General features: G+C 30.8%; 2 protein-coding genes and 1 long non-coding RNA gene across 4 annotated transcripts; all 3 read right to left on the bottom strand.

The window, feature by feature from the left end:
* Nucleotides 1-3,194: 3,194 nt before the first annotated feature.
* LOC127144366 (amino acid permease 3-like) lies at nucleotides 3,195-3,999 on the bottom strand. The gene is made up of 3 exons (XM_051080277.1): nucleotides 3,798-3,999; nucleotides 3,545-3,684; nucleotides 3,195-3,442 (listed from the first exon to the last, which is right to left on the bottom strand). The coding sequence occupies exons 1-3, from the start codon at nucleotides 3,937-3,939 to the stop codon at nucleotides 3,359-3,361; spliced, it is 366 nt and encodes a 121-aa protein (XP_050936234.1). The 5' UTR covers nucleotides 3,940-3,999; the 3' UTR covers nucleotides 3,195-3,358.
* A 2,088-nt stretch (nucleotides 4,000-6,087) lies between these two features.
* Nucleotides 6,088-6,611, bottom strand: LOC103504395 (uncharacterized). The gene is made up of 3 exons (XR_541058.3): nucleotides 6,512-6,611; nucleotides 6,340-6,400; nucleotides 6,088-6,166 (listed from the first exon to the last, which is right to left on the bottom strand). It is a non-coding gene; the product is annotated as an uncharacterized LOC103504395 (long non-coding RNA).
* Nucleotides 6,612-9,479: 2,868 nt separating this feature from the next.
* LOC103489227 ((3S,6E)-nerolidol synthase 1-like) lies at nucleotides 9,480-14,891 on the bottom strand. 2 transcript variants are annotated; one of them, XM_017048218.2, is made up of 7 exons: nucleotides 14,560-14,891; nucleotides 14,167-14,440; nucleotides 13,123-13,498; nucleotides 12,575-12,793; nucleotides 12,323-12,461; nucleotides 11,095-11,343; nucleotides 9,480-9,994 (listed from the first exon to the last, which is right to left on the bottom strand). In XM_017048218.2, the coding sequence occupies exons 1-7, from the start codon at nucleotides 14,773-14,775 to the stop codon at nucleotides 9,722-9,724; spliced, it is 1,746 nt and encodes a 581-aa protein (XP_016903707.2). In that variant the 5' UTR covers nucleotides 14,776-14,891; the 3' UTR covers nucleotides 9,480-9,721. The 2 variants fall into 2 exon arrangements, with proteins under 2 accessions (XP_016903707.2, XP_050935976.1); XM_051080019.1 differs by having other exon boundaries at nucleotides 12,323-12,482; nucleotides 14,560-14,876.
* Between the last annotated feature and the right edge of the window lie 754 nt (nucleotides 14,892-15,645).

The following is a 15,645-nucleotide window of genomic DNA, read 5'->3' as shown; positions in this document are numbered from 1 at the left end:
TAAGCACAAGAATTTTCTCTATCAATACATGGAGGTTGAGACTTAGACAAACTCTAAGCTCAAAACATTCAATGCACACATTTTTTTAATGAGACGGCTAACTCCAAAAATGAAAGTAGTAACACATATATACGGCTAGCCAGAAAATATAAATCTAGGAGAAAATAAATATTCCTGGCACGAGAAAAAAGGAAGGCAGAAACGACTCTTACATATTGGACAAAATATGTTTTATATAGGGCTTCTTCCATTGTTGGGTTGGATTTGTTTTCTTTTCTTTTCCTGACATATGTGTAAAATGGAAAAAGTATATGATAAATTTGTAAATCTTTAAACTCAGAATGGTCATCAATTATAATTTTCCTTTAAAAATTAAGGTTCATAGCTGAGACTTACTATCTTTCCAAAAATGACAAAAAAAAAAAGAAAGAAAGAAAGAAAAACAAGCTCAATTCATAAAAGCTAAAAAAAGTACAGATAAACACTTGAAAAACTTGATACATATATCTAGCCGTATCAACCTTTATTGATTTTTCAAATATGTCGATTGATTCAACATTAATGTAAGATTTGGTTAACCAATTTTCCATTATACCATAAAACATCAATTAAAAACTAAAAAAAAACATAAAATTTCACGAATGTGAACATAATATAACTAATAAATATTTTTAATTTCTTTGAAGTATATAATGTTCATATATTAATCGTTTTTGTTTACAATTATTTTTTTTTTAATGTTTCAATCATCGTCAACAATCGATCAATGTTTGAACTTTCACATATTCGTTGACATCAACAATCTTAAACTTGAGGTTTAACAAAATAGTATTGATCAAACCTATAATCTTATTGAAAACATTTATCATTTTAAACAAGTAATTGACTTTTAATGGGTGTGACGTTGAAATTTACTGAACACCGATTTACTTCATATCACAACTATAACTTTATTAAAAATACATTTGTTTTTAATTATTTTAAAAGTTACAACAATCTCATACTAAACTTAAATCAACGGATACTAAATTTCTATACTTCCTGTGGATGGGACTAAGTAATCGAATGTTGAAATTGTTGCCATTCCAAGGCATATATTAACCAAATCATTTATGTATATATATTTGGTTTGTCGGTTTTTTTCTCATGTAGTTATCAAGACAATAAACATATCTTCTCAAGTCATTTCTATCAAATTATTAGCCACGAAGCTAATCAACAAGACATGTCAGTGGTCAAAAAACAATTAAAATTGGTGCATGTTAAATTACGTAAAATTTAATATTATATAATCTAAGATTCTCTCATCTATGAGCTTAAAAATCAATATTGATTAGAGAGGAAATGACAATTACAAAAGAATGAATGCAAAATTACTTATATGATCAACCCTTACTTTAATACAAATATATTTAAATATAGAAGCGATGGAAGAAAATTATTCACACAATTATAATAATTATGAAAGTGGATGATATATTATTAAATTCGTCTTAACTCAAAAGACTTATCTTTAATAATGAATGAATATTTAATTTTGTGTTCGGAGCTTGATGAGAGTACTAGTTGACATATTTGGATGCCCTGCTCAATCTCTCAATCCACTCATATTTTCTTAAACAAAAGCTCTATGACATGAAGAATTTAAGGTTATATAAAAACACTAATAAATGGTTCTTTTTTTTTTCTTTTTTTTTTTTGCTAAATTAGTCACAACCATCAAACTTAAAGAAAGCCAAATACATTAGTTTTGGGAGTAGAGAAAAAACGTCAGCCTTTGGATGATATGAAGCCAAAGGATGAAGATAATTTTTTATAACGAGGGTCAAATGAGTGTAACGTGTTGGACCAAATTGGTTTTGAAAAACATTTTTCTTTGCCATTAATTATTTCTTCCACACACATGTAGAAAATTAAACTTCTCAAAATATATTTGTTTTAAATGAAAAAACTATCGAAAACATTTAAAAATATAAAAAAAATATCATAGTCTTATTTGTGATAAATCAAGATCATGACATAGATAGTAGTATATCACATATAAATTAAAATTTTTATATATTTATAAATATTTTGATTCATTTTATTATATATGTAAAAACAATCATTTTTTAAGTATATATACATATATATATTGAAAAAGATTCTGAATTAGGGAGCGAAATCAAACATCTCTACTAGGTGAATACCTTCTAATACAAGTATACAATGAATCAGAGCTTAATTCTAATATAAGTATTAAAATTAGACCCTCAAACTTATAACGATCGTAGAAATTAACATCTAAACGACGAAAACCAAATTCTCGACTAAGGTAGGTAAGTTTGTAAGATTGAGTGACTATTAATTTTAACAATTGTTAGAAGTTGGAAGTTTTAATTTTTTCAATTCAGAGAGTCTAAAGGTACAAAATACTTTAAGAATAATTTTTACAATTTGTCCAATACAAAAAATTAAGATGAAGACTCGAGGTGTGTGACCGTTTATGAGCATATGACATTATTTAATTAGTCTATTATGACACAGAAAACAGCTGCATATCCCATCAGTGACTTATTCCTCCGGGGCCTGCGGAGTACCACATAAATATATTTTGATTAAATATCTTTTCGTGTGGATTTGGCATGAAAGCTTATATTTTTTAGTTACACTTTCCCATAAGGATATGAATTAGGTATAAACAATAATCATTATTTATGGAGTATATAAACTATACTTGAACTAACACTACAAGAAATCTGGCCTTTAATGTCGGTTTAAAACCGACATTAAAGGCCTTTAATGTCACTTGGCGACCGACATCTTTGCGAGCGTTATTAAAGGCCTTTAATGTCAGTTGGGCTTTAATGTCGGTTTAAAAGCGACATTAAAGGCATCTTTAATGTCGCTTTTAAACCGACATTAAAGGCCTTTAATGTCGGTTTTCAACCGACATCTTTCATAGTGTTATTGAAGCCTTTTAATGTCAGTTGGGCTTTGATGTCGGTTTAAAACCGACATTAAAGAGGCCAACAATGTCGGTTTATAACCGACATTATAGATCCCCAATAATGTCAGTTTAAAAACGACATTAAAGCCTTGTTTTTGGATCCATTTTTACAAATTTATTTTTATTTAATTGCTGCATTATTTTCCATTTTTTATAAATTGACAGTCGATCCGTGTAAATAAATATTTTTTCTCAGGCCAACAAATCAATAAAATTAATATTATTTAGAAACTTTAATATTTGTCTTTTACATTTGCATACACAAAATGAAATCTTAATATTGTATTTATATATAGAACCCGAACCCAGTGAGTAGGTTTCCCGGTGCCATGTCCCCGAATGGTGCGTAGCCAGCAGCGCCACACAACATTAAAAAAGCGTTGTCACCGACACACTCACTAGAGTTGCCTTCTTCATTGTCTTAGCCTCTGAAGGTGGAGATTTTAGAGTGTCCTGTTCCACAAAACATAACATACCTCCATCAATCAAATTGAAAAAAGAAGAAAAAAGGAAAAGGAAAAGGAAAAGGACATCGATTTTTTCCGAGATTCGTACCTGAACTTCAATGAGGATAATCGAGTATGAGTAGGCAAAAGCAATGTCTCCAAGAGCTTGGAAGCTCCTCCATACTTTTTGTGTTTGAGTGACAGTTCCTATGATAATTCCAGTCAAGCTCCCTCCAATTTTTCCATTTGCTAAAACAAATTACAATCAAAACAAGAACAGTACAGTCACAATCTTCTTCTTAAAATCGCATTAAAAAGGTTTTAAATATTATACTATGATCCATGTGTTTAATGGGATTTACCAGTAATTTGAGCAACTCCAAGGCCAAGTCCAATAGTTGAGTAAGTAAAAGACATAACAGAAGCAACAATGGAGAACCACCAAAGTTGATCGAAGTCTTTAATTTGGGAAAATATTATCTCTACAATACCAAAACCTATCATATAAGGATTACTGTTAATTTGGCATGGATCTTTCCCACCACTTGCATGAAAGCAATTTGACAATTTGACAATTTCCCACCACTTACACAAAGCAATTTGAGTAATAAACCCATATTTTGCCTCTCTATCTATAAGAACAATAATGAGTAATAAATTTTAGGTTTATCTAACATTTACTCCTGCACTGTATCCAAATCATAAACCCGCATATATATTGACCTCTTCGAATGAATTAAAATCACTACGAAAAAGGATGTTAAATGATTACAAAGATGTTATAAGAGTGATTATGAATATAACAATAGTGATTTAACCTTTCTAAAATCAAATTATTATCAAAGAATCAAACATTATCCTTCAGTCTATTTTGGTCATGTATAATCAGAACAGTAATGAAGAACAGAGGCATAACTACTTTTACAACTTCTATCACCAAACATGATATTCTATGATCAAATAACCAACGCTTTGATGACAGATCACTAACCAGACTCTGTAGAGAGGGAAATTCGATCTCTTAAGATCACAAGTTCATGCGTCAATTCTTCAGATCACAAGTTCATGCGTCAATTCTTCAGATCCCAATATTTTTCATTGAGACGTATCACATACGTGACTTTAGTGAACACAGTAACATTCATTAACTTTCTACAATTTTTATTTTCATTCACAACATGATAAGTTGATAACTGATAAGGGAGTGACCTTCGTTAATTCAACGCAGTTAAAATAAGATGAAAGTCTCGAGATCTAACTCCAAGTCTAGATTTGAACCATAAATGGACTCCACTGATATAGCAAATAGAACACAAAGGCAATAACAACATATAAAATGGGGCGAATAAAGAAATTCAGCTCACCTCTTCAACCAATGACTTTATTTTAGAAGCTGTATCTCTTTTCAAATGTTTCTTCCTCTTTGCTAGAAGTTCTTCTGAAGTTCAAAATACATACAAGTGAGAAATTCTATGAGCTCCATAAAGCTCCAGAAAAGAAGACAGGAAAAACAAGTAACACCACTGAAAAAAGAATATCCACGAGGCATGAATCCCATAACATCCAGAATTTAAGGACCCAGGTCACGTAAAAGAACCCTTGTGATTGGGAGAATCTAGGCTCTACATGCATTTCAGCAGAACTAATTTCAGCTGAATTACAAAAGATACAATTTACAGAAAAACCCATAAAGACACCCACACTTATTGACGTGTTAATATGTACACATACACAAATGGATGTGGATCTTACTGCACCAAATACAAGTATGGTTGGCAAGCCAGGCACTGAATGAGTCAAAACCAAGGTCATTGAAATCAGTGGACTTACACTAGGACATAGAATAAGGTCAGTGTTTAACAAAAATCTTGATCGTAGATCCAATTTAAACTCTGCAGCCATAATCTTGTTAGACTCTAAAATTGTAAGATATAAATGGTTAGTTTCCAATCCACAATAATATGGATAAGAAACTAATAATAGCTGCATTTTACAATGTTCATGCAACCACTTAACTTTGTGGCTTTAGTCATTTCTGTATTTTGTTTATTAACCAAACCCATTCCTCAACAGTGACTGCATTTTCTGAAGGTTAAAACTTTCTTAGCCTTGTAGTTCTAGGCTTTATTTGTTCTCCAGAATGAGAGTATAGGATTATGATACTTCAATCAAGATAGGGTCTGTCCAGGGACAATGCATGGTGTAATCTAAGGGTATGTTTGGTTTAACTTTTCAAGTGTTTAATTTTGAAACAAGTCATAGAAAAAACTTAAGTGTTGGGCAATCACTAAAAATAGTTTTTGAACCACTTTCCAAGTTCATTTTCAACCATTTTTTAATAATAATAATAAAAAAAGTAAATAAAAACGAATTTTTCGAAAAACATTTTCTTCTCTAGTCAATTTAAATAGGCCTTAAATACGTGTAAACATCAATTCTCCTAACTCATATGGTGGCATGAGTTAGTGCCTACGTACTTTTTGGTCTTGATCAGTTGTACGTGTATCTACTACATGCAATGCAATTAAGAAACTTTGTCGCCTGAAATACAATGCAACAATAAGGTATAAATACAGGTAGGCATAAATTTTATTTTCCCCAGCCTCCAAGCCCCATTCTCTTTTTATATCTCTAAAAGCATTACTTCACTTGCCTTTTGCTGCATTGACTTGGCTAAGAATATAATTCCTTTCCTGCTCATCAAGTAATATCTGCTGGGCTTTTGCCAATGCTGCTCAGTATCAACAAACTGATTTTAGTTGGATACTTCAAGTAAGTTCAGTTTAATAAAATTTAAATTGCCTCAAACACAAAATATTACATGCACGAACAGTTAAAATAAAATCTCAATGTCCTTAATGCAAAACATTGAACAGGACAAAATTAATATCATAAATAAAATACCTGCAAAAGCCTCTTTCGATTGTGGATGCTTACATTTATCGGGGTGAACCAGCAATGATAACTACAAGTAATTAGTCATTCTAAAGTCAATAAGATGATTGGCAAAAACTCGAAGACACGATTGTACAACCTATAAAACAAAACCTGCCCAAGACCAGATTTCATGCAGTACCTTACGATATTGTCTTTTCACCTCTTCTGGAGATGCGTCAAATGGTAACTTCAGATACTCAAATGGGTTCAATTTGAAGCAGGACAAGATCCTATAAAGAATGAAGAGCAATTGGAATATTTCTCACAAAGGTAAGTAGTTGCAGTAATGTGCAACAGCAACAAAAATATCAGACATTTAGAATGTGTAATAGAATCCATAAGGATCTATACCCTAAGGCAATCATTTAAAATAAGTTGATATCCAGAGTTAGTAAATACCGGTTTGATTAGTATTTTGTTTCCTTTACACCAAATCCAAATTAAGTTTGAGTCTGACAATGAAAACATAATAATGACTTGATTTTCCTATGAAGATCAGCAAGTAAATGAACATACAAGTTCCAGAACAATTCAAAAGAGTGGCTTGGATTCTGCCTCTTCAATCTTCAGTTTCTTGTTTCCTTTTTACAAAAAGCATCATTTAGAACCAAGTAAGGAAACACAAAGTATGACTCATAGGCTAAATCAATGTATTCAATACTGATTAATACAGTTCAAAGTAACCCAATCCCACCATTATCAAGGAAAACTACAGAAGAGAGAAAGAGACAGAGAGACTTCTTTTCTCTTTTGAAACTTCCGATTTGATGAAGCAAGTTATGCCTCAACGAAAACCCAGAAACCACACTTCAATTAGCAACAAGAATTAAATCTATTCCAAATACATCAATGAAACATGATTCAAGTTAGTTCCAAACGAAGGAAATGAAAAGAAAATACGGATAAAAAATGAAGCAGAAGAAGGTTTTTCTAGGACACGCCCATGAACATGACCTTTGAGGAGGAATGAAACTGACGACGACGACACATTACATATTCAAAAAGGGATGGAAGAAACTGACGACGACGACGGGGATGGAAGAATCTGATGTATGCTGGTGGTGGTGGCGGCAGCTGTCGAAGAAGAGAGGGAAGAAAGTGATGAGATTGAGAAGGGTGAAAGAAATTTGAGAAAGATGATTGAGAAGGGTGAAAGAAATTTGAGAAAGATGAAAAATAGTGTGTAGGAGGGTTTGAGAAAAGAGTAAAGTAAGAGAGAGAAAGTTGAATTTTTACCAAATTAAAAAATAAAAATAAAATAAAAATGGGCTTTAATGTCAGTTCAAAAAAAGCAGGGTGTTTAATGTCGGTTTTAAACCGACATTAAAGCTCTATCTTTAATGTCGGTTTAAAACCGACATTAAACATCCGCCTTTTGAAAAACGACATTAAAGCCCATTTTTCACTTTTTTCACCCGACATTAAAGACTAGATTTCTTCTAGTGTAAATATATTGCATAAGCTAGTAAAGTATGGTAATGGTCGCATTCCACACGAAGAAAAAAATTGCAACTTTTCATTAGATCGCTTTGAAATTTATATAAATAAGAAAGTTACATCCACTTTCAGTATTTGGATAAATAAAAGAAATGTTATATTTTTTAAGGGTAGTTGGTTTCTTTGGAGGTCGTAATAAACATTATGGAAAATTAGTTTCAATTTTAAAGTGATTGCAATCAGTTCACAAGTTTGGTGGAAGTAACTTTTCAAGGTTTATCTTTGAAAAAAAAAAAATAAAGAGAGAGAGAATTTAACCGCCATTAAAAAATTTTTGAGAAAAAATGAATTTATCTTGACACTTCCATTTAACTTTTAGAAAAATAATATTTTTTTAGTGTTAGATGGTTAATTCTTTTTTAATTTGTATAATATTTGTTGGCTACCTCAGTTTCAGTATGGTTGCTGTAAGCAAACTTTGATCACCAACTATGGGAATGACCATAGTTGTCAACTACTCTTACGGTTACTTTTGACAACCACCTCTGACTACCAACTCCAACAACTATATTCAATAACTAATTTTAACAACAATCACCTTAGATAGCAAGCTCTAAGGAACAATGTTATCAACTAAAAACTTCATTTATTATCTCCGACAACCAACACTAACTACTAGCACTAACGACCAATTATATGTTTAAAAAACTCAAAAAAAAAAAAAAATTGAAGTGTTATTAAATTCAAATTTCAAATATTAGTTTATAGTCTTAAATAATTATCATTAATGTTAGAATAATAGATTTTAACGTAGATTTGAGAAAGAGAAAGATATAATAGTCCCGCAAAGTACTAAATCTGAACGAAACCTAAAAAACATGTTTGGCCCACGAATTAAAGTATCCACTCCACATTTGACACACAGAGAATGTTTAATATGGGGATTATGGTTATTATCACTCTTTCACTCCTCTCTCAATTCCATCTCACTGGTATTCATTTCCATTTTCTCTCCCTCGCCGCATTGTTTGGTACTCCCCGTACTCCTCCCTTCTCCTAAAGAAAACCCTTTCCTCTCCCTTCGTATTCCCTTCTCTTTGAAACCCTCTGTCTCCATCTCCTATACTCCTTTTCTGTGTCAATTCCTTTCTCCTAAAGATCTGTTCACGTTTTTTTGCATCGATAAAGACAACAAATTTTGTAATGTTTGATCCATGTATAGGAATATTCGATATGGGTATTTTCTCTCTAATTTTCTAACATAACCCAACCCAGTCCATGTTTAATTTGGGTAATTTGGGTTGGTCGAGTCATCGGTTTTTTTTAACACCTCTAATGTTCAATAATATATATTGTCTGAATTTAATTGATTCATTTATATTTGGTGTTGATACAAAATCGAAAAACAAAGAACATAGAAAAATGTCAAATGGAAAAGAATTTTGAGACACAGATTTACGTGGTATACTAACAATGTACGAGTACTAGCTCCGTCTACGAGACATAGACAAAACAATTTTTTAGAGAGTGTTACAAAATATAGATAAATAGTACTCTAAACCTCAGAGGAATGTCATCGTAAATGAACCATATAAAGTTAAAAGGCATATGCATGCATGTCAAATATGAATTCTACTCGATCATTTGAAGCGTCATATAACAAACTGAAGAGATGCCAACAAATATATTATTATTATATCCCATCAACAAATTTAATCAACAAGATACAATATATCCAACCACTATAATTAAACTCTATGCTTGATTCTAAAAGTATACTGAAAGCAGCAATGTCTTCATTATAAAGGACTCTTTGGGGAAGAACTTTTGGCTTTACTTCCATCATAACATACAAAATAATATAAAAATGAATCATCCAATCCGCGATATTTATATCCCACATTACGAAATATTAGCAATATTGTTCCATAAGCTTCTCGACTGTCATGATAGATTGGTTTCTACCATAATTATATGCCAAAGGAACAGCTCTAGCAATATTGAGAGAAGCCTGAGTGAAACTGGTTGGGAAGATATTAGAAAACAGATGTTCTGTATTCAGAGTCTTCCATGCTTCAGAAATCTTCTTCTTAGTATGTTGCTGTGTTTCTTCCGAGGAGATGTTTGGATGCTCCTTCATGTAGTATTCAGCATACGATCCGTCGCGCCCCATTTGTTTCTCATCCTATACAAGAATTAAAATGATCTTAAGCATATGTTTGACAGAAGCAGTGATCCTAAAAAACAGATTTATAACATTGATTTTATGAAGTTGATACATATATATAATCGTATTTGTGCTTGATTCTAAACTCTTAAAAGTGATTTTGCTTTTAGTTGGAAAAGTAGTTTTAGAATTATCAAAACTACTGTAGGAAAGTAGTATTGGAAAATTGTCATGGATAAAAAAAAATGAAACTATTTACAAAATTTAGTAAAAGAAAATTTGAATGAACTATAGAAAGTTAGATGATTTTTACTATATTTTATAAATATTTTTCATGTTTTTCTATTTTTCATAATGTCCAAAGTTTTTTATCTGATTAAGAATATATTTAACTAAATATATATTTTTAAATTTTTTAAAATTTGTCTTAAGAGGACATTTTCAAATATATAGAAAAGAAACACATTTTTCTTACTAAACAAAAATTAAACTTTTTCTTACTAAACAAAAACTAAAATTGTAACAATAAATTAAAAATAAAAAGAATTATTGTAAATGATAAAACTATAGAAAATATTTCTAAAATATTACAAATTTAAGATCTATCACTAATACGCATATATAATAATAAGTGAGAATTTCAAATTTTGCCTTAGTCTTAATATTTTCTACAGTTTTGTCATTTACAATATTTTTTTTATTTTTATTGTTAAATTTTAGTTTTTTTAGTATGAAAAATGTGTTTAATAAGTATCAAAAGAAAACTCAAAACATATATCTCGTTTAAAAATTTTGGTCAATGAATTTATAATAAAAAAAAATTGGCATGTCTAGCTAGTTGAGATAGGGGATGGCTTGGAAAGCTCCACAAACAAGGAAAATAAGGACGATGGAATAAGAAAAGTTTAGGCATGTACCTAGCTAAACAAATTTTCAATATTTGCAAATCTTGTTAACAAAAAGACCAAAATGAAATATATCTAAAACTTTAGTGATAAAAGTGTAAGATATTTAAAACTATGAAGCAAACTAACCTACTGTGGACCAAACTTTTAGAAACCAAAAAGTTAATTAATATGATAGCAAAATTAAAGGGAGGGTTATTGTGTAAACTTCACCTTAGCATTTCCCATGTCATCCCAAAGTCGAAGTATCATTCCGCTTGACAAAACAATATCTGAATCATTGTCTAAAAGCTCCACGGTTCTGTTGTTTACTTGCTGCCCTAATAGAAAGAAAGTATGCACTAAAATAGCATTGACTCCACTACTCACAACTCCATTCCTCAGATATTCTTCAGCACTTGGTGAATGCCCACAACTCAACCATTCTGCTTCCAATAAAAATGCTTTGCATAATTTTACCCACTGCATTCATTGTTCAAAACTACTTATTCAATTAAATTCTCCATATAACTTCATTTCCTTTGTAAAATGAGGTAACTTATAAATTACATCCTTAGTACAACAATTTTCTGTTCTTTTTTTCTTTTTTGTCTTTTGAGATAAAACATCAATATTATTTATAAAAAAAAAGGCAAAAAAGTAGTCATTTGGTCCTTTTGACAGTAAGTTTGAAAATATTTTTAGCATTTTTTATTTAAAATAATTTATCATTTAATTTTTTTTACGATAATCAAAACTTAAAAACTAAAAGTATGATATTTTGAAACATGGATATGAATAGAAACTAGACCCTTATGTTTTTAGTTTAAAAGGATGTGATGGGGCAAGGACACACTCGAACATCTATTTTAGGTAGACATTTTCTTAGTACCCTCATCATCTACCGTTCATTAAGCACAACCGAGATTCAAACAGTCAAGGGCCTAGAGTTAAGCACCCAGATTAATTACTGTAGAGACCTCATCAATATTGATTACAAAAAGCATGGAGACTCATAGCAATATGGATAGGACCCTTCTGTAATTCTATTGTTTTTTTCCTTTAGTAATATTTGAGATATTTTAGTAGACCTACCGACCCCGATTACAATAATAAAAATGTATTTTTTGAAAAGAAAATATTTTTTTTTTAACTTTTACCTGAAAGATCAAATATGTAGCTCTTCACACTTTATATATGAAAATTTTGGAAAAAAGATTAAATGTCAAATACAAAAATAAATTATAGAAGGAAAAAGAAACACTGCTAACAACCGTTTGAAGAAAAAAATTGTAAAAATAGTGCGTTTTCTAAGACACTGAATCCAATAAAGGCAAAACACTGAATCCAATAAAGGCAAAATTAATTAAGGGCATAATGTCTGTCATTTTTGTTAACATCATATAGAATTTGCTAATCCGTTTGGTTTCCAATATGATAAATTTGATCTGACAAAAAATACCGTTTTTCTCAAGGAACCAACGGGATTCCAACCATGCTTCTTATAGACCTTCAAGCTTAATTCGTTGGTAACTTCGAGTAGACATTTGTAACAAAGTTGCATGCTATTTGGTAAACTTTCAACACCATCCATATCCCATCTGCATGTGCACAACAATATTCTATATCTTACCAATAACAGTAATAAATTAAAGCGTAATGCACGTATATAGTTAACTAATAATAAAGCGACTGATCCAGCTTAATTACAAACCTAATGACAGCTTGTGTGAAGAGTCTGAGTTGGTCAAGAGTCCCATGTACATCAAAAATATCATCAATAACATAAATAAGAGACATGGATTTTGCTAGTTGGAGTCTTTGTTCTGAATAACAAGGATCTGGGAGACAAAGCACCGAGCCAAGGTACCGTTGGATTGGTTGGTTTCGGGCGAAATTCAACTCTTTCACCAAACCCGTTTCTTCCCACCATCTAACAAACACCAATATACAAATGAACAATTACAAATACAACAATTAGATTAAAATATCAACATATATAGTACCATTTTAAAATTATAAATGTAGCAAAATGTACTAGTCTATCAATCTAGAAATTTATCACTAATAAATTTCGCTATATTTATAATTTTTAAAAAATGTTGCCATACACTTAATTATTATCCATAAAATCACTACGTCCGATGTAGTAACTCATATATGAAATTTATACTTTAAGGAAAATTATACTTCTAGTCGTTGAAGTTTTGGAAACAATTTGATTTTATCTACAAAAATGACAGAAAAAAAATGAATACTTACTTTAAAAATAGGGCAATTTCGTGTTGGCGTAAGGTTTGAGTTGTAATAAAATTAGTTCTTCCAACATCTTGCAAAAGGTTAAGCCATTTGTTTGTCCATGGCTTATCACCAAAATAGTTAGGCACCATAAATTGGGCGACGCTTCTATAATGAGGATGAGCTAAAGTATTCATCACAAAACTGGCAGAGGATTGATTATCAATTCTTGTAGCCCAATTGTTTAGGCAATGGCTACTGAAATCCTCAGCTTCTTCAAGAATGTCATCTCCATGAATACGTAGCTGTGAAGCTTCATATAAACTTGTCATCCCATTCAAATCTGCTTTTAGCTTCTCCTTGAACTTTCCCTTCTCATTCAAGAAAACTTTAAACACGTCTGTTGAAATTACAAATAACTATTATGTTATATATGGACTATTCAACATTTGTTTATATTTATTCATTCAAAATAGTTAGAGTATAAATTGATTTAAAATTATAAATTTGGGGATTTAATTTTTTCTTCTTTACTATAGCAATTGTGGCAGTGAAGTAATAAAATTATATGTCACCAAGCTGGCTGAAACTCACTTTGGCATGGAGTTTCATGTTTATTTTATTAACAATCTATAAAGAAGATCGTATAAAAAAAATTAACAGCCAAAGTGAGTTTGATCTCCCCTTCCTGCCCAATTTTAGGTGTATAGATGGAGCATTTTTAAATATAGCAAAGAATCAAAATATTTAAAAAATATTGCAAAATTTTATATTAATTACTAGTAGAGATAGATAGATTTCTATAAATGGGCATGAGTGATATTGATAGCTACTCGTAGAAATCTAAATATATAGTTCTAGTAGTGTTTGTCATTTACAATAATTCATTGCGTTAACAAGTCTTTTTTAGGAAACAATTTGAGATCTATACGGTAGAGAATTTGAAAATATGTTTTCACATATGTGTATTGTTTGGGTAACATATTCAAAATAAGCCATTTTTCTTTTATTTTTTTTAATATATACATATAAAAGAAATGAAGTTTATAAAGAATGTGGAATATGAACCTTGAGATACAAGGTATCGTTGTTGTCTCAAAAGTCGAAAAAGGAGGGCAGCTTTGTGAAGATCCACGTCTCCATCAAAATGATATGCATTTATCAAAGCATATTGCCTCTTAAGAACATCTTCAATCTCTTCTTCGAACTGGTTGTCAATGCCAAGCCGTTGGGCTGCATCAATTATTTCCAAACATTCCAAACACAAATCATCTCTTGTTTCTGTTAGTAATTCCTTTAAAATCTTCACTTTTCTCGCCGGAGTTTCAACCCCCAACTCCTCCTATACACATCATCATTTACAAAAGTACTCATCATAAAAATAATAAATAAATAAATAAATAAATGGAAGGAGAGATCAAAAGGGAAGCAAAATCAATGGACTAAAATAATAATATATACAATTTTCAAATCGGAGATGATGATCTTGTTGGATGATGAAGAAGAATTCAAGGCATGGATGAACCCTTTTTTGGCAAAAGATTTTTCAAGTGGGTTATTCAATTGAAGCCATGCGTTGTTATTGTGAGCTTTGTGAGGGATTTTTGTTTGAGAAATGAATATTTTTGGACGTGGAGGAGAAGCAAGAAAGGATTGAAGATATATGAGTTGAGCCATATAGATGGGAATATTATGAAGCTACAAAATTAAAGAGGATAAATTTTGATTTTGCTACTAAATTTCAAATATTCTTCTTGTTCTTGTGTTTGATTTGTGTACTGATACAATGGTATATATAGAGTGTGTGCCCGACCTTCTCCCTCTCTATGCTTTCTTATAGACTACTTAAGTTATTATTGTATCAATAATTAGAATGGATAGCAATTTTTAGAATAATTATTAACTATGTAGCAATATTTTTAAAAATTGCAAATATAGCAAAGTCTATCGTTAATGGACTCCTATGGTTTATCAGTGATAGACCAACATTTGCTACATGATCTATCAGTTATAGACTCCTATCATCGATAGATTTTTAACAAATTTTATGATATTTGCAATTTTTTTAAAATGTTACTGTATACTTGATTATTTTGAATATAATTGCTATATTTGCAACTATCCCTAAAAGTGTTGGGCTTTTTAATTGTCTTGTAGGCCCAAACTAAATGGAAGACAGCTGGTTAATGAAGATATAAGTGGAGACGAAGCCACGATTTTTTGCTGGTCGGTACATGTGGTAGGAAATCAATTCTCCTCTTTCTCTTTCACCTGCACTTCACGAGGATAAAAAGGGAAAATGAAAGGAAAGGAAAGAAAAAGTGAAATACCTTTACTGGATGCTCCTTTCTTTGTCTCTTTCTTTCTTTTTCTGCAAACCCTATTTCTTGTAAGGGTGACTTTGGTTTTAGGAGTAGAGGAGCACAGATATGCATATATCAAAGATGAAGGAGAAGAAGAAAATTAACATAAGATACACGTGTTCGATCAAGCGATGTCTACATCTACGAAAAAATGGTCACTTTCTTGAAGAAAACTTCAAATGAA

This window comes from Cucumis melo, chromosome 12, assembly GCF_025177605.1.
Source record: "Cucumis melo cultivar AY chromosome 12, USDA_Cmelo_AY_1.0, whole genome shotgun sequence".
Classification (NCBI taxonomy): Eukaryota; Viridiplantae; Streptophyta; class Magnoliopsida; order Cucurbitales; family Cucurbitaceae; genus Cucumis; species Cucumis melo.
The sequence above is the reverse complement of the archived record's forward strand: the minus strand, read 5'-3'. Positions and strand labels throughout refer to the sequence as shown.

Bases quoted from the DNA above. Each gene is read 5' to 3' on its own strand.
- LOC127144366 (XM_051080277.1), bottom strand. From the start codon at position 3,939: ATGATAGGTTTTGGTATTGTAGAGATAATATTTTCCCAAATTAAAGAC. The intron at 3,685-3,797 runs GTAAATCCCATT...AATTTGTTTTAG, and splicing joins TGGAGTTGCTCAAATTACTG to CAAATGGAAAAATTGGAGGG. The intron at 3,443-3,544 runs GTACGAATCTCG...TTTGTGGAACAG, and splicing joins TTATCCTCATTGAAGTTCAG to GACACTCTAAAATCTCCACC.
- LOC103489227 (XM_051080019.1), bottom strand. From the start codon at position 14,775: ATGGCTCAACTCATATATCTTCAATCCTTTCTTGCTTCTCCTCCACGT. The intron at 14,441-14,559 runs GTATATATTATT...TGATGTGTATAG, and splicing joins TCATCTCCGATTTGAAAATT to GAGGAGTTGGGGGTTGAAAC. The intron at 9,995-11,094 runs GTGAAGTTTACA...ATTCTTGTATAG, and splicing joins ATGACATGGGAAATGCTAAG to GATGAGAAACAAATGGGGCG.